Here is a 21,807-nt window from a genome sequence, read left to right as displayed (position 1 = left end):
TTTGAACAAAAGAGTTAGGAACTTGCCGAGCCACTTATTTGTTTTGCAAAGTCATTGAACACTTTGGCGTGAAAACGGCAATCACAAATACTATTGTTAAGAATGTTTAATCAGTTACAACAGTGTGCATCGTATGTCTGCAAATTAGCATTTATCATTGCTAAATTTAGCTACATTTCTTAAAGTAAATTCAGCTCCTCCCAAATTCAAACAACTTGCTAAAAATGATGAACAATGATAGGACGGAATAAAAAACTGCGAACAAAAGTGGGCTAAAAGTTGAACTTTTTAGCTCTAAGCGCGTTGTTTACGCACGAGGCTCGCTTTTCCACGCACCAATTCAGAGGCAATTGAGCAAATCCAACGGCAATTAGGTGCTCTAGGATGGAATTAACATTCACTCTTGACGCGAGTTCCCGCCACGCTTGACCGCAAAACCTCCGCAGTCATTCACGTGGCACGCATCCAACACGCGTCTCAATTCGGTGGGAAGCCGGTTCGTAAACTTTCGGAGACTTACGACGCGATTTCGTTGTAACGAGGTTTCAAAATCATCGCTTAAAATAAACCTGTCGTCAACTGCTGCAAGTGGATGAAAGCAAGCGGAAAAATAGGGCCAAGCCCAAACACGCGGGATTCCCCGAACAATGATTAATTGTAGCTATTTATTGTTTCCTTCAAACGTTTGCTACACACGGCGGGGCGGTTGTTATTTTAAGTGTAAGAAATTTTCCTCGTTGGAAATTAAATTCGCCAGAGAGCTTCTCCGATCTGACGTAACGCGACTGACAGAGGAAAATGGGACCAAGCTGGAGTATATATAGCAGGCCTGAGGCACAGAGTGCAGTATGCATTTTGCTGACTTCAGAGAGAGCAGACCTTTTAGCGGTGAAGCAAGAAGATCAAGAAGATTTACGTGGGTTATTCAAGTGGAAATCGGGGATCCTACTTCTAAAATGAAGATTTCAATTACCCATGTAAGTATATCTTATCTATTTATCCCATTTAAAAACGTTTTGGCAACCTGAACCCTTCCATCACGAGACGTTTTAGTGTCATTCGATTCTAAATTGTTATTTTAAATCACTAATTGATAACTCAGTAAGGAGTTTCAGATTTTTACTTAGATCTCGTCCCTTCAAGTTTTTCCCTTTCGAATCAAGTTTTTGACCGGTTTGTAAATTAGCGACAATTATTTTGTTACGCTTGAATAGAGCTCATTGTGTGCACAATCTTAAGGAAAGAGATTTGCATTTTATTTTTGACATGTGTTGAATGCGTTTCACGTTCTTTCGGAAGAGGTAACCTAAAATTTTCCTCTGTCAATTGATCAGGATAAAAGCGTTGCAGCAGATACTAGATGCGTTTTCCATCGAAACTTGATATATCTATTATTAAATTCTCGGTAATTGGCTTTTTTAGTAAGGTCTTGAGTCAGCATAATTCCATTGAGACTTGCAGCGTTAACACTTTTTTTTTCTATATCTTAGATTTGGTGGAAAGTTCTCGTTATTTTACACGTGATTCTGATGAGCCAATCAGCGCCCTGTGGGAGATCGTTAGTAACTCCCCGAGAAGTAGTGGAAAAAGTTTCAAGATCCGGCTGGATGCTTGTAAAGCAAAATACCTGGGAAAGATTGCAAGTGCATTCGGCAGATCGTCAAAGGAGAAGTGTGAGCCAGTATGGATCGCACCACTGCAACTGGACTATCGAGATCGACGACAACGTAGAACGAAACCCAAGATTTTTATCCAAGGCAGTTTGCAAAGATTGTCCATGGTACTGCAAGCCAGTGTATTTTCAACATCGCGTTCTGATGAGGGATTGCAATGCTGATATGAGAACTAAAAAAGAGGAAATCAACGTTTGGAAATGGCAAACCGTTACACTAAAAGTGGCGTTTGTCTACAGACCTTGATCCACGCTGGCACGTTCGTCAAGTTCAAGAAGAAAAACAGGAGAAGAATATTGAAGAACGACTGACTGAATATTGAACTATAATTAATAGCGTGACTGCAGGAGGAAAATACGAAAATAGAATTATAAATAATTGATAAGAAATTTCCATGAAGTCAGTATTCTAAGGCAATATAGAATAGGTTTTTAATAATTCATAAATTAGTCAGCGTCGCAGGGCCGTACCTAGGATTTTTTGTTTGAGGGGGCAAACTCCGCACACGCCCCTCACATGGGTCTCCCGTATACAGACAAGGTTTATAGTTGGACGGTTTTGTTTTCACCCCTACACAGAAAGTTGCCTTTAAGACCTTTAAAGCAAACAAAACACACTGATGCTTTTTGTCTGAAATTGCCATGATTTATTACGGCATAAACACCTTGTTTTGCTTGAAATTGCCCCCCGAGGTCTCTGCTACACAATAATGATTTATATACCATCTTAAATTCAAGTTATAAGTACTGTGAACAGAAGTTTAATACTTTGTATGGAAGGTTTTAAAAATGCGTTGAAAGCCTTCGTCAGTTTCAACTGAGACAGCGGCTTGACGTAACTGGAGCTAAAATTCCATGTTTCGGTATCAGAATACCAAGTCTCAAAAACGAGCCTATAAGGCTGTTCTATATTCTTCTCCAATTTGACTCCATGTCATAGTTCTGTGTTGGAGTGGGAGTGCAAACCGTTCCGCGATGAATTAATAGCATAGCAAGGCCACTTAATCGATCTTCTGTCATTGATGACAGAGTCCACAGGAAGCCAAAATTGCAAAATCATTATTTTCACAGGAAAACTCATACTGGCGTTTGCCTCGGAAGATTTTTCAAAATGATTATCGAATATAGCTACAAGAAATAGCTCAGCAAACCCAAATACTATGTACGCTATGTACGGCCCTGCGTCGACTTAGATTGAAATTTCAAAAGCTATTTATTACTATTTATGAACCAGGCATTAAAAATGCTAGAAATTCTTTCATATATTTAAAACCTTATATATGAGTTAGGTAGACATATTTTGTATTGACCGTTCAGTGTTAACTGAAAACCCAGGTATCCTTATTTTAATTTTACAAAAGTAAAATTTAGGAAATTCTGAGAACTTTTGTGCTGGGCACAGTAGAAACGTTAACTCAAAGAGTTAGAAGAATAAGTTGTCTCCAAGGGAAAACACGTTACTTTGTAGAATGTTAATTTGTATTACTCCCATTGTATGCTGTGTAAAATATCGAGGTTACACTAGTTAAAGTAGGTAGGAAATAAATGATAATAAAAAAAATGTTAAAATGGTTTTTTAACTACTAACTCTGACTGTTGGCTTTTCATGTCGGCATGCCGTCAATTAATAACCTTTTTCCAAACTATATGCAAAGCATTTTCTTCCTCCTTTCACCTGTCTTCCTTCCTCCTTTTCAAAACTGGCTCATTGCAAATTCCAACACATACAGTTGAGAGCAGTTTCGCTAGTGCCCCCAACTCGACTCGCCCAACTTCTTCCCAGGGTCTTTCCGGTGGTAAAATCCAAAATGGCGGCACGGCTTCTTTTGGCGCCGAAAGAGCGAGCGGCGTGGGACGAAATCGCGACACAACAGTGGACATCTTATGGCACCGAACTGAGAGAGAAGTCTGATCCGCTTTAGCTTAGGAGACGGCGGTCCGAATACGCGTGAGGCAGCTAAGGAGCAGTTCCGGCGATAATTTTGCAAGCAAAACACAGACGGTTATGTAATCCAACTTTTAATTAAAGCCAAAACTTGAAGCCTTTTCTAGAAACTTGAGCTTTCTACGTCGTGTGTTCGTTCAAAAGGGTAATTGTCAACAACCAGCAGTTTTCACAGCACGAGCTAAATTCTCTTTGTCGTGCGGTGAGTCCGTTTTAAACCGTCCGTTTCATGTTGTGATATTTACGTTTGTAAATTTGTACCGATACAAGCGCTGTATTGTGAATAAATATTTAGCTAAGTAAGTTATATTAGCAATAGGCCTCATCACGGTTTTGAAATAGCAGTGTTTGTATGGAAATCCGATGTCAAATAATTTTCATAAAACATCGCTTCTGAAAAATTCATGAAAACTTTAGGCACTATGCAAAGGATTTTACAGAACTTGAAATAACTGAGGAATGTAGCTGTGCTAGGAAGCATCAAGTTGCGTTTTGACATTTCCATACATTTATCTGTATAGCGAACCAGCCGTGAACTGCTACTAACAATGGTTCGCTTGACAGGGGAATATATGGAAAGTTCAAAACACGACTGGGCGCTTTTTTGCACAGCTACATCCCTTTAAATCCTTTTCCGAGTGCCAAAACATTTCAATTCATGACTTTTTCATAAGTGATGCTTTATGAAAATTGTTTGACATCGGATTTCCATACAAACAATCACTGTTGTTTCAAGACGAGTTTGCCTACTCGCCAAAATGGCATCGAAAACCGTGATAAGGCCTATTCTTAAATATTACGTTATTTTCACTTATATTACTGACTTAAGAATTTATTTATATTTTTATTGCATTGTAAATTAGTATTTTGGTTTGTAACATTAGTGCTCTAATAAATGTATGTTTTTCTCTATGTAACAGCGCTAAAAACCGGAACTAGCTGTTTTTCTCATTTTCATTTTTGCGTTTTTCTGCCGTGAACGTCTTACGATTCACCACAAGATGATCTTCATTGGTTTTCTCTTAGCTGCTTCCTGGTTCCAGCCTGTTCGCAACGAAAGGAAATAGGAAAAGTCTGCGCGCAAGGAAATATGGCGACCAGACGACGAGTGACGTCTGCACGCCGCACGCTGTGTAGTTCCGGACTTCCGGATGCTTTTGAGAAGAAACTGCTCAACAGAAGCTGTTTTCAATGGGCCTTATCACGGTTTTCGACGCCATATTGACGAGTAGGCAAACAGGCTTGAAATAACAGTGTTTTTATGGAAATCCGATGTCAAATAATTTTCATAAAACATCGCTTCTGAAAAATTTATGTATTGGAAACTTTTGGCACTACGAAAAGGATTTTAAGAAAAAGAAATTGAAGGGATGTAGCTGTGCTAGAAAGCGTTTTGTCGTGTTTTGAACTTTCCAAACATTTGTCTGTATAGCGAACCAGTCGTGGACTGCTACTAAAAATAGTTCGCGGGAAAAAAATACAGGGAAATGTATGGAAAGTTCAAAACACGACTGGACGGTTTCTAGCACAGTTACATCCCTCCAATTTTTTTTCTTAAAATCCTTTTCCTAGTGCCAAAAGTTTCCAATTCATGAATTTTGCAGAAGCGATGTTTTATGAAAATTATTTGACATCAGATTTCCATACAAACACGGTTATTTCAAGCCTGTTTGCCTACTCGTCAAAATGGAGTCGAAAACCGTGATAAGGCCTATTTCGACCACTCTAAAGCTATTTTTCTCTTACAATAGCAGGGAATGGGAATTTCATGTATATTGCAAGTAAAGCGCTGTTTACTTTCAATCCCACTGCATTTGAGTAACATTGACCTCACATTAGCCTGTTTGCAGACGTTTCCTATTTTTCTTCATTTGCTTCACGCGGAAAATGTCACGTATATATGCGGAACACTCTCAGTATCCTGCTGTTTCTGTGCGGGGGCCGCGCTTTAATTGGTTCCTTGGAAGCAGACATCTTTAGAATCAACTCTGATTGACTTTAATCGAGAAAATTGTGCTAGCATCATTTTTGACATAGTTGGAGCAAACGAAAGCAAACGAGAATAATTTTAAAAAGAGCACTGCTCGAGCATAATTGCAAGATTTTCGCACATTTTTTAAGTATTAAAGGCAATAACAGTTTCACTGTTCTTGTTTTTTTAGTGCTTTTGCTTGACGGAATTAGAATAATTCAAAACAATTTGTGTTTACTTTTTCAGTGGTTCTGGGAATTACCGGAAGTATTTTGACTTGCTCACTTTACTAGCCCTCTTTCTCTTCAGCAGCATGAGTCGGATTTAGAAGAAGTGTCGGTCTGTTGTCTTGATGCTTAGAGTGTCACAGTCTGCTATCTATACCGCTTATTTAGTACTCAATTCTTGTTGACTTTATACAAGTTACTACAAAAGTGTGATTTAAGAAGCCTTTTAGAGGACTTCATGCCTAGAGCCTTTTAAGAGTAGCTATTATGATTGCTGAATAGGCCAACCTGACTGTTGTAAATCAATTAAAATTAAAAAAAAAAAAATACTATATTCGAAAAACGTAACTTTGTAATTATTTACTTGTGAATTATATTTTCCGTGCTATATACACAAAAACGTCGTCATTTTTGTGGGCATAATTTTGCAATGTAGGAGTATAGTTTGTGATCCTTGTCATAATTTTTGGCATAATTCGGCGACAAACTGGGAGCAGTACTAGCATGAAGTATACATATGCCACTTTTAGGATCACAATATGCCAAGGGCGGCAACGAAAGCGCTATTTGAAGGGAGGAGGGTATTTATTTTTTCCCATATCATGGCCAGACTGCCATTCGCAATTGCAATGTTTATAAACATTTTCGTGTAAGTAACAATACGCATTAATGTACAAACGGCTTTTAACACATTTCTAATACAGTTGCATGGACACTTCGTACGTGCAAATGGACCTGGAAATTGTAAGATGCGCCTTGGAGTGGAATTAAAGCCGGAACTGGTTTGCTACTGATGCAGTCAGAACCAATTCAACTTTATATCTGAGTTACGGATGATTGTACAAAATGAAGAGTGAAGAACACGACTTACTCAGCCTTTGTTCAGACTCAGCACTCACCCGAAATAGAAACAGACGGGGAAGCTAGGGCGGAGCTGACACGAGGGGAACCCGCTTATTTGAAATTTAGGCCGAGGCAGGGGGTACTTATTCAAGGATTTACGGTACTGTAAACCGAGCCTTGAAGGGCTACTGAAGGGACAAGGACTGAATTATAACTTGTTAAAAACAATGCTAAAACCACCGCCCTAGACAGAGCCGATTTCGTGCTGGCAGCCGACAAGGCAAAACAAGCTAAAAAAGCTGGAAAGTTTGGTTTTAAAATGGAGGACTCTACAGATTTCTTTATTTTGCTTTACAAAATTATGGCTCAAACCGACTGAGCATGTCTCACGGGTTTTACAACTGCCAACGCGTTTCCCAACAGGAAGCAACTTCCCGTTGTTTGACGCGCAAAATGAACAAGATGTATATTTCTCTTACTAGATTTTTCACTTTGCATCGAATATGGCTAAGAGAAAATAGACATATATCGGTTTAAAACTATGAAGTTGGGTTTTCAAAAGAGAAAATGATAATCGTGATCTTTTAGTTTTTCAAAAGACAGAAAAGGAGACTGAGCTTTTCAGACCTTGATCAAGCGAATTATTCATAAAACTCCTTCGAAGTCATGACCTGCGTGTCTGGAATTCCAAACAAGTTTTTTCTCAGTTCTATTCCTGAGCGGTAGCCTCGCACGTAGTCGATTTTAGCGGCGCCGTATTGCCTTCCTTCCTCAGGCAGAAGGAGTGTAAAGCCTCGTCAGTAATTGCGTCTAAGAAACGTTAATTAAAGGTGCACTGCTGCCAGTGATTCAAAAACTTTTCAAGGGAAATCGAAAGTTTTCTTCATGTCAATCAAAAATCGTGACTGTATCCGGTTTTCTTCAGCATTGCGGCCAGTACACAGAATCATGTATTTCCCTGTCTTCTCTTGCCTGGGTGAAGTAAAGATATCATTTTTCTTTAATGGAAGGATTTGGCTCCAATAAATCCTTTATGGCATCGGGAAGATTCACACCCATCATCACTTTAACTCGTGACCTATCTTGGTGCGAGTGATTCAGGTTTTACTGCCAAATACTCAAGAAAATGTTTCAATATAACGGTTAACGAGACAGACGTTGTGAGCCACGGTCGGCAACCGGAAGTTGAATGTTTCCTTTTTTAGCGTGGTTTTGCTCCTTACCACGGACAGGAAAAAGTCCTGTTGATGACTGTGGCTTGACGTTACAAACGCGATGGCATAAAAACGCTCCTAAATAAAAAGAGACCCTGAATTCAATTTCCGTTAGCCGTCCGTGGATCAAAAACGTCTGTGCTTAAGTTCCCTAAAGAGTGTTCACTTTCTCATTCTCTCTCAGACTAACCAACCTGTGGCCCATGGATTCCGCATCGAATCGGAATTCGGAAATGCTTTATTTCTTTCTGTCACTGTTTATAGTTAATTTTCCTTGCTATCAGGAAGAGCTGCTGGCAAAGCAGTCTAAAAAGAGCAGCTGAAGGATTAACTTTTCAGCTTAATACTGATATCCGCCCGCTGAATTTTCCAGTTTAAAGTGTTCGTGGAAAACACTAATAGTGCTGATACCAATTCAACTGACTTAGTCGTCTCTCCGGTTTAACGCGAAATCTCTCTTGCTTCGTGTCACACGCAAAATTCTGTGTTATTATGCATCCGTTTTACTCTAGAGTCAACAGTCTCCGCATGATAGTGGACACCCTCATCATTTGGTGTCTGTAAAGTAATAGCGAGAGTTCCAGCAGCGGGGTACGATGAAATCGACCCGATTTAAAATGTTACTATGATGTTATAAGCCAAAGAAGGAGGAATATCAACAACAGAGTCTACACGAAGGCGCAGGTCAAGTTAAAATGACAAAACCAACTAAAATACCACGAAGGCTGTAAATACAGTCGAAAGTACTTTGAAGATTTGAACGGACACCTTCCAAGTAGACGCCGTTGAATATTCTTCTGTTGGTCATCATTTCTGTCGACAAACATATATGACAAACAGAAGAACATAAATATGGCTTACCATTCACCGGCTGATACGACCAAGGTGTCCTTTGAAACAAGGGTAAAACAATAACGTTAGTTTGGGACCGCATGAAGTGTCCGCAATTCCGTAATAACGAGAGTTATTTCCATTCATTTCTTAGTGTTGTAGTTTCGACCGAGGAATTAGCTCCTGTCCTTATTAAACCCTTTCTGAATCACTAATTCCACGATAAAGCAGCCAGATATGAAGGACGTATGAGCATTACTGATCTTCGTAAACTCGAGAAGGTCTTGATCAAGGTACGAAAAGCTGAATTGGGATCAGTTCAACTGAACTTCAAAAACAGAGAAATCTGACAAAGAACACAGTCCTCCCTTTTACTTCTAAGCAAACCATCAGGAATCGCTCTTCACTCAACCTCACCGCAGATCAAATGTGAAGCTCTCAAATTTGGTTTGACATATCGATTCGATCTACCCACCGACCATATTAACACACTGAGTGAGACTGATATCTTTGCTTGCTTCAGACCGGAGTGATCAGCCACACCATGAAAAGGCATCTTATTGACAGCTCGAACACCTTTATTGGATAGCCTGTTAATGCTTATTCTGTTTTGCTGATTTTTATCTTTTTTTATTACCTAATTAAGTATATTTGCACTCGTGATATTTTGTAATATAACACAGAGGCAAGGGAACCCTTGTCATTCAGCATAATTCAGTTTCGATACATGATTTTAGCGTGACATTATCTAATATTTTTCTTGCGGAACTTTCAATTAGCAAAAAAAGAAATAATTCGCTTTAACCAGGAAGAAATGTTATAGAGAATCATTCCAGTTTCACTGATTAGTCTTAGCTTCTAGGAGAACGTGTAAATTCGGGCCTAAAATGTTTCAGCGTCACGTCACTTCTTCTCTTGATGTAACGCAATAAGCGATGTATTTCCACTTCCTTGTTTTCTTTCCACGGAAGTGTTTATGCTTCAGTGATCGAACTGTTAATTTCAGTGAGTTGGCTGTGAAAACAAGGCAAATAACTTCGTCACCAATCGATTTTTGTTGTTTGTTCTTAATTTAAGAAACAAAAGTTTCCAAAGCAGGATCGAGAAGGAGGTTGCTTTATCTTAACATACAAAAATAAATCAGTTTTCGTTCCAAAAGCAGCAAAGTTGCTTAAATGACGATAGCGGGAAAACCCCAATGCTACGGGTCATGCTCATTCCAAAAGCTTTTACATGTTAAACGTAGCAGAGCTTGCCAAAATACCGGTTATTTGAGAAGCTAGGAATCGGATCTATCCCTGTATAGCAGAAAATGGTTATTTGGCTTGGACGCTGAGGCGACTAACATCTATTGCCATCGCTGTATTTCCATCGCTCTTCGCTGGAGGGAGAAGACATATAAAGAAACCTATCTCATGTTTACTGTTTGGGAATTTACCTGAAGAAAATTTACATAAGTGCGGTGAGTTAAGTTTTGCTTGGCGAGCTCGAATTTTGCAAGTATAATGCACACGGTTGAGTCCAACTGCAAGTACATCGACCTGAAACAAAGTTTAATTGAATGGTGTAGAATCCTAATACACGGCAAATCTGAAAGAAATCTGAATGTATCTGACGCGGAACACGAATTGAGGGCACTTTCGAAACTACATTAATTGATTTTCCCTTGTAAAATCGCTAAAGTGACTGTGCAGTTTTGCGTAACAATAATTTATGTAAACTTTTCAAAATTGAACAATGGCGTTTCATCCTCAAACAAAAGCGCTAAAACAGTGCTTAGACGAGACAAGTAATTCGCTGAGTATACTCTTAGGCGTACCACTAAAAAACATTTTAATAATGGTGAATCAAGCCGTAGAAGCAGAAAACACACAAATGGTATGAGTTTAAAACTTTTAGCCGTGTTCTAAGAATTAAAATAATAAGCCTTCAACTCCGGAAGCGGAAAAAATTGCTACTCCAAGCTTCCTCAGTCTCTCTCTATCTTTCACCACTCCATCACATGACTCCTTATTTTAGAAGTTTTGATCAACACGGGATTTCCCTGTAATGGGCACACCTTATCTTTTTAAAGAATTTATTTACTATAAATATGGAACGGTAAGTGAGACGATCAGTCAGTTATCATCAGACGACATTTGCTGTGGATTTCAAGAGCAGAATCAATCTCTCAGTCTTACCTGCCGAGTGACATGAACCTTAAAAAGCTATCCACGGTAGGTCCACAACGGTTTTTTTTCTTGTAAAGTTACAGGTTGACATTTACGTTATCAATTAAGTTAAGGAACACTCGTTTTTAAAAAGACGGCATCGGGAAAATCACAAAAGTTAACGATAAATTATCGTTTTGAAGAAAAGTCTGTTTATGCTTGCTGTCCGAACGAGGAAAAGGTAGAAAATATTGACTCGTTTATTGGCGTTTATGTTAAATTTTTACGTAAAACTGTTGTTTGAGGAGTTTTAGGGAACTTTTTTCCTTTGATCGACTGTGTCAGCATTTCACGGAGCCGAAAAGGCGAGGTGCCTAAGCCGTCTGACTGAGTAAGAACTGCTCACCGGAACGGTTCTTGTTCAGGATTTATGGAGAGCGCAAATTAAGCTGATCGATGAAAGAAAACATTGCAATTAGTGTCTAATAGTGCCCAGATTAGCGGCTAAAATCTATCATAATTACGGCTAGAGTTGTACAAAACGGAACTTAGTTAACCTAGTTATCGATGCAAAGTGTACTTATGCGTGAAATTCCTTCCTCATGATTAATTATCTCTAAAATTTAAATGGAAAGTCCCTTATACAGAATCATTCTCACATGTTTGTTTTCTACAGGTTTATATTTGGCTTGCTTCCTTCGTTGCCACAATCTTGGCATCACCAATTCAGCATCTATGCAAAACTCATATACAACCACAAAAAGCTCTGCAGCGTATAACGACAAAATTCATGATCGTGGACAACACTTTAGTTGAACAAATGAAGCCACGAAAACGACGCGGTGTATCTTCCAGTTCTGCGATACAAGGATCTTCCACATGCCCGTGGAAATGGAAGTTGTCTAAGTTTCGGCCACACGAAGTTCCCACGACGTTCTCACGGGCCGTTTGTCCAGGGTGCGGTCATTTCTGTCATCCTGTAAAGTACACGTTCAGGGTTCTGGTAAATGGTGGCTGCGATCCTAAAAGTGGAGTGAGTGTGTGGCGATGGAAACAACGGACAGTAACCGTCGCCTATGTTTACCGATGAATATCTTTGGAGGTGTGATCAAATGGATGAAGCCGTACTTCTTCAGCGAAGCCCAAGCTCAAAAAACCTCTCTTGCTCTGGCGAGCGCGAAACAATCTCGTTCCCTGGGCCACCTCTGTTTTTAAAATAAGTCGAATGCCGAGAGGACACTGGGGACAAGGCTGATATTTGGAAACGGATAACATTGAACGCGTAAGACTGGGTTTGTTTATTACACCTCGCACCTACTCAATCAGACTAAATTCAGATGTCATGTATAAAAATAAATAACGTATAAGGGTGTTAGTCTAAAGAAACTGTGGTGCTGCGTGAGTCCAGAGTGGAAACGAATGTTTGGTTTATCAACAGAGTTGGTAAAGTAATTTGGTCTCCCTAAAGAGATTCGAGTGCTGACGTTTCGAGCGTTGGCCCTTCGTCAAAGCGAATCAAGGAACAGTGGGTTGTATGTGGTTGTATGTAGCTACTCTATTGGAAAATCCTTAAATAACAAGGACTGGAACCAGGTTTGTGAGCCCGCGAGAATGGGCACCCCCACCAAACCTACGTTTTCGCGAAAACCGCTGAGGAAAAAAATCTTATTGTTCCAGTCCACTGGGCTCTGAAATCTGGTTTATGTCCTTCTTTTCTAAGGTCTTCCACTCTATTGGTGGCAGCATGGTAACATGGAGTTCGTAGCGTAGCTCCGCTGTTCACTATATAAACCATATAAAACCCAAGAATCCTTGATTCGAAGAACAAACGCTAGAAACCTCAGCGCTTGAATCTCTTTACGGTGGCTAAATTACCTCGTCAATTGTGTCGATAAAACCAAACATTCCTTGTTAATCAAAGGTCTGTTATATTCATTGTAACTAAACAGAGTGACTTAAAAAAGCAAACCTCGTGGACGTACCTGCGATTCTCTTGTAAAGCCAAGGATTAGCTTTATTATGTTAGGAACAGTTTTTTAAAAGGTTAGTGTGGCCAGCCATCTTGTGGTCCATCATATTTGATGGTTCCTCACTCGACCTGATGGACCACATCATGACCGCCTACATCGAGTACTTACCACTTTTCGTCGCTGATCTCGAAAAAGATCGTAACATTTAACTATAACTATTTATCACTTATATTTTAAAAAAAATTTAACTATAACTATTTATCACTTATATTTTTAAAAAAATATATATACATATCGATAGCGGCAGTACCAATTATTTATTACAAATTCAAATAGGTAATGGTAAATTTTCAGAGCGTATTTCTTGAAACGCAACAGATTGCGTGTAAATACTCTTAGTTTTTATAGGTAGTCACAATGTGACGTCAAAATAACGTAAGGATTATTCCTTTTTAAACATAATTTATTAGTGAAATCTATATCATAATAATAACGTTGTATTTTTCAAACATGCAGAATCATTACTATATTTAAGTATCTGAATCAGTGCCTGCTGGAATATCATCTATCAAACGGAGTTAAATTTTAGGTCATTCAGGCTCAGCAATGCGTTAAAATTTAGGCCATTTTATCAGATATAATTTTATTTTATGGGCTCCTATTTTCAGCTTTCAGAAAATTTTTTTTGGCCAGTCAAAGTTATAAGTAAAGCTCCATCGATCCAGATCCTTATATATGAATATTGTTAAGTGACGCGGGGTTGCGGGTGTTTTCCCGCGGTTTCCCGCGCGTGTTTTCCCACGGTTTGTTGACTGGTTACCGTATTTGGTCTCCAGTCACTGGGCATGGTCTGACGTTTGGCCAGGTGTAAGAGAAAATAATGGCGGGCGGGTCCCGTTACTTTATCTAGCATGGTGTCAATTTTTAATGCAAAATAATCTAAGAAAGAAAAATCAAAGAAATGCACCATATTTTATGAAAGTGGAATTTTTATAGTCTATATATGTTACAAATGTGGACATGATGAGTTATTTGTGTGTAAAATTATATTATTCATTCAATTATAGATTATTTCGAAGTTTATTATGCATAATAAAATTTATCAAAAAACGTTTGAATGCAGAACATACAACGCACACTCCCCTTGAATAGCCTGTTCTGAATGACTTTTCAGTTCTGGTGCAGGCTGTAGAGATGCGCGTACCGGACATCATTTGGATTGGATGGATTCTAAATAAACATCAAAAGGTGTCAGTGATGGTTGAAAAAACACAGATGTTTCGGGTATATAACCCTTCTTCAGTGTGGAAGAAAACCGTCACAAACATCACTTTACCGGCATGCAAATGTACCCAACTATTGCAAGGCTGAAACAACCGCAGAAGGACAATTTTAATTTACCAATATTTCAACTGGTACTGGGTTAGTCTTCCGGCCATTTACAGTTCCTTTCAGTGGTCAGCTAGTATACAGTTCACTAGTTGGGTTTACCCCCTACACCCTACTTCCTTACAGGAAAATATACGAATGGCCCCTAGGCCGACGCGTCCTCTGCAGCTACAACAATTTGCATCCTGAGAAGAAGGATCGATCAGAGAGGCCATCGAGATACAGTGCCAGGGCCCGATCTCAATCCAGGCTGCCTGCTCTCAATCGAAACAGCGGTTACGAACTACCAGCGGTCTTTTTCAACATTTTGTCACGTGACTCACATCACCTCAAGTCACGTGACAACAAATTAACATCTCACTACATGACAAAGGTTCCGCAAAGGAGTCGGAAGCCCGGGGGGGGGGGAGGGGGGTACTCAATAGATGGTTGGGTAGTGAGGTGCGGCCCGGGAGTTCAAACCCTGACCCTGTTTAAGACACAATTCTCTGATTTCCCTGTCCCGTTTAAGACAGACTTCAAAATTTTCAGACCCTATCTAAGACATTTAAACCCAAAACCATACCCTGTTTAAGACTAGAATGAAATGAGAATACACTAGTTTCTTACTGTATTTTAATGCATTGGCAATCACAATCTACTTGAAATCATTGAAATATGCTTCGTTCTTCAAAAGACCAACAAACAGACATCTAAGCTTATCCTGTTTAAGCCATTAGGTCATGTAGCGATACCTTGTTTAAGACAGAAATAGGTACCCCGTTCAAAACAAAACACCCTGAAAACCATACCCTTTCGGGCCGCACGTCCCCGTTAAGGTCACATAAGGGAGTACCCCCCCCCCCCCCCACCCAGGGTCGGAAGCTTGTACGCTTAAATTTATTTTTGAATCCTTAAAGCTAATTTTGTTTTTCTAAACTTCAAATGACAGGATGAGGATCGGAAGCAATTTATTTTCTCAAACTTATCCGAACTTAGAGAAAGAGGAAATACACACACCCCCATTTTCGAAATGAAATGTTCCTAGTTAAATCATTAATAAATAACTGGAACGCGAGAAGACGACGTTACCCATGATATAGGAGTCCATGTAGTTTCCGGCGAGCTTTGTACTCGTGTTTGAAATCCCCTGAAGAAACCGTCTTCGCGCTGGTGCATATTCTTATGCAGCGCCTTAAGGTGGCAGCACATAAAAGGTAAGTCAAATTTAATCATTATATTATTATTATACACTGGTCTACAGAACACGCACCTATTGTTCAGGGTTTGATTTTTTTATGTCATTCACTACCAATTTCCAGCCATGTGCAAATAAGCGGGAGAGTACTCAGCAAGCGCTAACAACGCCAAGCCTGACCACTTTGTGTTTAAATGTTCATTTTGGATTAGAAAAAGAAGAAGGGGAATTTATTAGTAATATATATAAGAGGCTAAAAGACACACTAACCTGAGAAGTGCCCGATCCGCAGGTTACCGGCTTGCAATCCAAGATGGCGGCCAAACACACATCCAAACCAAAATCTCATTAATGAAATTTTTGTTGTATTGTTCACTCTTTGGGGTCCTCTTTAGTAACCTTAATTATCAGGAGGAGCATTAATTTCCGCGACGTTAATTTCTATCATGTGATTTATACTCTATTAATTGAGTACAACCTCATCTCCGTCATAATTTTACCATACAATGTTTACGAAATCTCGATTTCATTCTCGCTTGCTGAAGTGCGTTTTAAACGTACACAACGTACAGTTCAGAGTGCAGTCGAACTTCCCTGTGCGACCTGCGACCACCTCTTAAGCGACCACTTTACCAAAATACGAAAATTTTTCCCGGTCAAATCACTATAGTTGGAACCTTGAGCGACCAACCTCGCGGCTGACAGTTTGCGGAAATTTTCTATCGTTTTTAACCTGCGCGGTAGGTGACAACTTGACACATGATCCGATCTCACGACGAGCGCCAAATGGCGCCGTACAATTGACCACAATTGGCCTGCAGAAAAGGCGTTATCGTTATTATTATTATTATTATTATTATTATTATTATTATTATTATTATTATGCGTTTTTCAGGTTAGCGGAGGCAAGCGCGAGTCACGTGCGTCCCTCCCGTCGTGCATGACTCGCGCTCCGCGTTCGCCTCGCGCTTGCCTCCGCTTGCCTGAAAAACGCAAAAAGAAAAATAAATGAAAATAATAATAATTACTTATAATAAATATATAAATAAATAACGCCTGTTCTGCTGGCTTCCGTACAACCTAATTTGTATAACTAAATATTTATAAATGCGCGCAATAATCATAACGTAAATGACATCTGCGGTGCCCTTATCTAGTGCACTGGACTGTCGAGTTCGGTTATGATCCCTGTGAGACTAAAATTCATATAGTAAACTCTTCTTCTTTAATGCAAACATCTCAATGACATAGTGTCAAGTTAGTGTCCGTATTAAAGAGGTTCGCCCTGTTTCATGAAACCTATCTTATACGCCATATTTATAGGTAAAATAAGGGAACTGTTTTCCTTTCGGCAAACATACTGGAAATTGTTTGGCTTAGCTGGCTAATGTTGGGATTTTTAAAATGTTTTTGGGACAGTTAAAATGATACTCTACTGAAGTCTGGGTTATTCCCAACATTATTCATGTATTTTGCCCCCTGAAACTGCCACAGGCTAATGAGTAAAAAAATAAAACCCCCTATGGTCTGACTTCTCGTAAGCGACCTTCTCTCCTCAGCAGAAGCTTCTTCATAAAAAAGGAGCGAAATGGAGAAAAGGGGGCACAGGGAACGACGGGAAGAGTGAGGAAAGCGGAGCTGAGGCCTCCTTTCTATCTTTTCCCTCCACATCGTCCCCAGCGCTCCTCTCTCCAGTCCCTTATTTGTCTCCGCTCGAGAACGAAAGAGGCCTTTGCGAAGGAGAGAACAAGCGACCACTTAGACTTGACATTTTGGGTGGTAGCTTACGGGAGTTTCAACTGTATTTGGAACTTGAATCATCAACGTTCTTTTTCAATAAAATCCCGGCGCTGTACCCCGTGCGATGCAAATGCCGGCGGTGAAATCGAAAGACGCAAAACACGCTTCAATTTTATTTTTTCGTAATTATTATAGAACTGACCTTTTATAATGTTCTAATATCCTTATAATGCTTAAAATAAATTTCACACTAAATAAGCTAGTGAATAACACGCCAAAGTGTTTGTAGGTTCATTGTCCAACAATTAGATTAGTGGTCCCGATCGAAAATGGCACTCTCCAAGATAATGCATCGAAACTATTTAACAATCTACCAGAATCTATTAGAAACTGTAAAGATTGCAGAACTTTTTTAAGACTCTCAAGGAATTTTTTAAGAAACAGAGTACAAAGCCATTAGTTAGTTTTTTACTGTAATTGTTTTCCGTCAATCCTGTTTCTGCTTTATAATTTGTAAATAACTTAATTTAATTTAATTTGATTTATTTTGTAATTGTAATTATTGTATTTTAACAGGGAAGAGCCACCCAGTAGATCTGTTAATAAACAATTATTATTATGTTATTATTATTATTATTATTATTATTATTCTTTCTATCTGTTCAAATGTTGCGCTATATAAGTATTAAATCTATTATTATTATTATTATTATTATTATTATTATTATTATTTCTACGCTTGATCAAGATTTCGTATTTCTTTTAGCGCGCTTCGTAGTGAGTTAAGACATGTCAAAAGTTCTCCTCTTCCTTTTGCTTTCAAAGTCAGACGCATTATACCGCGCAATGCGTGAATGAAGCGAGTTTTCAATAAAATATTGTTAGCCTGACTACTGGGTTCATTGTCTCTTCCCATACTGCTGTTCAGCCTTAACATTACCACTCGCGATGCTTCCTGGGAATCCTCTGCTGGCGAAGTTATACAAGTTGCGCAGGCGGACTCTGGAAGCTCCTTATTTTCCTCTACCCGCTCGTTTACTGCGCTTTCGACATGTAACGCAGGATAGAGAGATGAAAATTCCTTGAGGCCTTGGGTACTTTGAACTGCATTTTCTTGAAGGGTTTCCTGTGCTGCGAGAAGTGAAGTGGTCGTTTCCCGAGTGGCTGTTGTTAAGGAGCCGCCGTGTGATGTAGAAATAGGTTCCTTTTTAGCATGGACCAGTGTATCAGTTGCTTTTGTGAGTTTCTGACATCCGTGCTCTTTCAAAGTAGGGCGTGGTAACTTTACCAAGGAGGTTACTTTAGCTCTAGAAGGGCAGAGGGTTCTCGTTCTTTTCAATGCTCTCGGAAGATAACTGTCAGCACTGAGTTGAATAAATGGTGTTGATGATTCTTGAGCTGAAGCCGTCTGGTTTGACGCCAATCCCCTTTCTCGGCCCACAGGAACAGAACAATCAATCACAATTTTCTTCCTCTGTGTAGTTTTAGAAGGCGATGCGGAGAAGGGCATCCCCGTCCTAATACTGCTGATCTCGCTGTCTACAGCGAGGGTGTGACTCTCCTGCGATTTAGTTGTGGCAGCATCTGTTGCTTTACTCTGATCAACTTGCGATTCTAGGAACGTTTTTAGTTTTGTTTCCATGCAAAAAGGTACGCAACAGAAGTTATCCACACAAGATTCGGTATGCTTTGGAATCAGGCACGTGATCTGCTGGCAAAAGGAGCAATCTGTCTTGGAGCAGCGCTGTGTGTGTTTGAACATAAGCTTTGTGTTCACGCAGAGAGGAAGCAAGCAGTTCGGTTCTTGACAGTGCAAACCATGCAACAGGAACTGTTCGATATCTCTTATTTGTCTTTCCCGTGCTGTTGGAGGCATCTTTTCTTTTTCAGCAATTATTTCTTGATCTGTCATTGTCAGTCGGTGGATTGATTTAAATGTTACGATCCAAAAGCTAAGGAAAGTAAAATATAGGCGATTTATGTCATTAATCTCTACTCTGCAAAAGGCCCTTGGAAGAAAAATTGAAAGAACAATGAAAAAGGAGGAAGAAAAAGTAGGGAAAGCGTACAACAGAGGCTGGGTTAGCTGTGGTCCTTCTGCCTTCCCGGCGTTCCCCGCACTATTTGAGAATAATCAAAGATGGCTCGGAAAAGTTGCTCAAACAAGGGACGATTATCTAGAGTCCTCTCTTTTGAGTTTTCGCGGCTGTTATCCTATGGAATCGAGCTGAATCGCTTTGGTTGTTGGATCTTAAACTGAGAAGCAAATCAAATCTGTACTAACCAGTATATAAAACGGTGTATCAATGTGAAAGAACGAAAACTGCTGAGGTGTTTGCGATCATGGTTTGGTTACTTTAGAGAAAAAAAATGCAAATTGTAAAGGGTCTAACTTTTTGTTCACAACCAAAAGAAGAAAGGGAAGCGGAAAAACTTTCCAAATGTGACTAGTTTTGCTTCCTGGTGAATATAATTCAATACAGTCGAACCCGACCACCTCTCGTAAGCGACCACCTCTCATTAGCGACCACTTTTCCAAAATACCAAAAGTTTTCAAGGCAAATCACTATAGAATGAACCTCTCGTAGGCGACCACCTCTCGTAAGCGACCACGTTTAGAGATCATTGTTTAAATTTTTCAATCGTTTTTATTAACCTCCCGTAGGCGACCACTTGACACACAATCTGCTATTTCTCCCATGGGTGGAAATTGCAAAATGTGTCGCTGTAACATATTGGCCCGCATCATTACAGCGGACGCCGTATTAAAATCTCACAGCCGGAGCTACCGGAAGTGTCTCCCGAAATAGTCTAGTACTGTATTGGAACAATTGATAGCATACACATGCACTATAGTGTACACTGAAATAAACTTTAATCAGGTTGAATCCCTTGTAGGAAAGAAACTCTCTTATCTTGTAAATAGCATGCATGCATGTACATGATTGACCGGTGATGACTCTCTCAACCTTGTCTTATTCAACAGAAAAATTGTGGCGATAAAGAACGTCAATTGGATTGTGTAACAAACAAACAAACAAACAAACAACCACGAAAGTTGTAGATGTTTTACGCTTTAAATGTAACATTGCATAAATGCCGTTTACTGTTTGCTCCTAAATCAGGCAGTCTAAAGAAAAGTTATTACTTTGGGTTTCGATAAGCACTGACAAAAGGGTTAGGTCTCCGCAATTACCATATGTAAATTGCCCTAAATTTAGACCCCGGTGGTCTGGCCTCTGGTAAGCGACCACCTCCCGTAAGCGACCACATATCCTTGACATTATGGGTGGCCGCTTACGGGAGGTTCGACGGTAGTCAATTTCCAGCTGTCTGAAAAGCTGTGGGTTGCTTTGGTTGAAACAGGCCGGACGGAGCGGGGTTTCAAATCCATAGTTATTTTAATAGTTCCCTCCGAATATTCCCGTCAACTGTCCTCTGTTGCTTCCTTGATCATGCTCCTCTACCCAGCCACAGCTAATTCCGTTCCCAGAGGAATTATCAGGGGCACCCAACGAGAATATTAAAGCAAAATAGTTTTACTACATTCCTTCATCATTTTATGGCTTTTTGAAAGAAAAATTTGTGTAAGGTAACACGGCTTTATTTGTTCGGATTCTTTAGCTGAAAATTGGATATTGCCGACAATTCTAGGGAATACACTGCTATTCCTTGAATTTACGAGGTGCTGTTGGCTTATAGGTTTTCAGAGTTGCGAAAGTTTCAGGTGGTCTTTCACTAAAGTTAACGTAACGCTAGTTTTTCTTCATAATTTAACCCAAATTTCTGAGCCAGTTTATGTTTTTTACGATCAGATACGATATTCCACCGAAACGAATTCGTTGGGTGTCCTGAATTATAAAACGTTTATCGATCGGTTAGTTGCGCACATTACTTGGCGTTTCTGTTATTTGTAAACGCTTATAGGGCGATCTAATCCACCTCACTCCTGCAGAATTCATTGTTGACCAAGAGGAAAAAAATTAAGGAGGACATTATTTGGTACGGGGGAAATGTTAACTTGGTTAAATTTTCCGATTTTGTAGTACGATGCCTTTGATCTCAGCACTTAAAAGAAATATAAGAATCGAACTGTTTTTTGGTGGTGTGCCTAGAAATGCAAATATCAATTCATATGTTTTGCTTCTTAAAAAGAGCCGTAACGAAACTAGACATCAGTAGTATGTTAGTCAATAATAACAACTGTTAAGACCTTTACCATCTACCTGTCTCAAAAGTATGAAGTTTTATATCTGATCTATTCACTTTAATACCCTGTACATAGTCTTCTGATTTAGTATTTTTTAATTGCGAGTTTAAGACTCAGTGTCCTCAATGACCTTGTCCCTTGCTAAATACACTCGACACTAAACAAATATTAAATAGTATTTATTCTTAACTTTGTTCTATTATCTTCGTATTAACAGATGTATCAAGTGTACTGACATTCAAATCACACTGGTATTGAATGAAATCTTGTTTATCGTAATGCCAAGCCTAATTTTTCGATTTCAAAATCTCTAGAATTGAAATGGAAATATTTTTAAAGAAAATGTTCATTGTGTTCGAGGATTTTTTTACATGTTAATTTTATGGTGTATTTTTATAAGTTATAGCCGTTTGTTGTAAGAAAATATCTTTTGCACCGAACATGCGTCGTTATTTAGATACCTCCAA

The 21,807-nt window shown here is 39.3% G+C and overlaps 3 protein-coding genes across 3 annotated transcripts; 2 read left to right on the top strand and 1 right to left on the bottom strand.

Moving 5' to 3' along the window:
• Window positions 1-707: 707 nt before the first annotated feature.
• On the top strand, window positions 708-3,019 carry LOC146451725 (uncharacterized). The gene is made up of 2 exons (XM_085098945.1): window positions 708-977; window positions 1,491-3,019. Exons 1-2 carry the CDS (start codon window positions 849-851, stop codon window positions 1,917-1,919), a joined length of 558 nt encoding a protein of 185 aa, XP_084955071.1. The 5' UTR covers window positions 708-848; the 3' UTR covers window positions 1,920-3,019.
• A 7,584-nt stretch (window positions 3,020-10,603) lies between these two features.
• Window positions 10,604-12,434, top strand: LOC146451724 (uncharacterized). The gene is made up of 2 exons (XM_085098908.1): window positions 10,604-10,920; window positions 11,531-12,434. The coding sequence occupies exons 1-2, from the start codon at window positions 10,897-10,899 to the stop codon at window positions 11,942-11,944; spliced, it is 438 nt and encodes a 145-aa protein (XP_084955034.1). The 5' UTR covers window positions 10,604-10,896; the 3' UTR covers window positions 11,945-12,434.
• Window positions 12,435-17,863: 5,429 nt separating this feature from the next.
• Window positions 17,864-19,042, bottom strand: LOC146451723 (uncharacterized). The gene has a single exon (XM_085098771.1). The coding sequence runs from the start codon at window positions 19,040-19,042 to the stop codon at window positions 17,864-17,866; it is 1,179 nt and encodes a 392-aa protein (XP_084954897.1).
• Between the last annotated feature and the right edge of the window lie 2,765 nt (window positions 19,043-21,807).

This window comes from Pavona decussata, unplaced genomic scaffold (assembly GCF_977016875.1).
Source record: "Pavona decussata unplaced genomic scaffold, jaPavDecu1.1 SCAFFOLD_386, whole genome shotgun sequence".
Lineage (NCBI taxonomy): Eukaryota > Metazoa > Cnidaria > Anthozoa > Scleractinia > Agariciidae > Pavona > Pavona decussata.
This window is presented reverse-complemented; position numbering and strand designations above follow the sequence as displayed.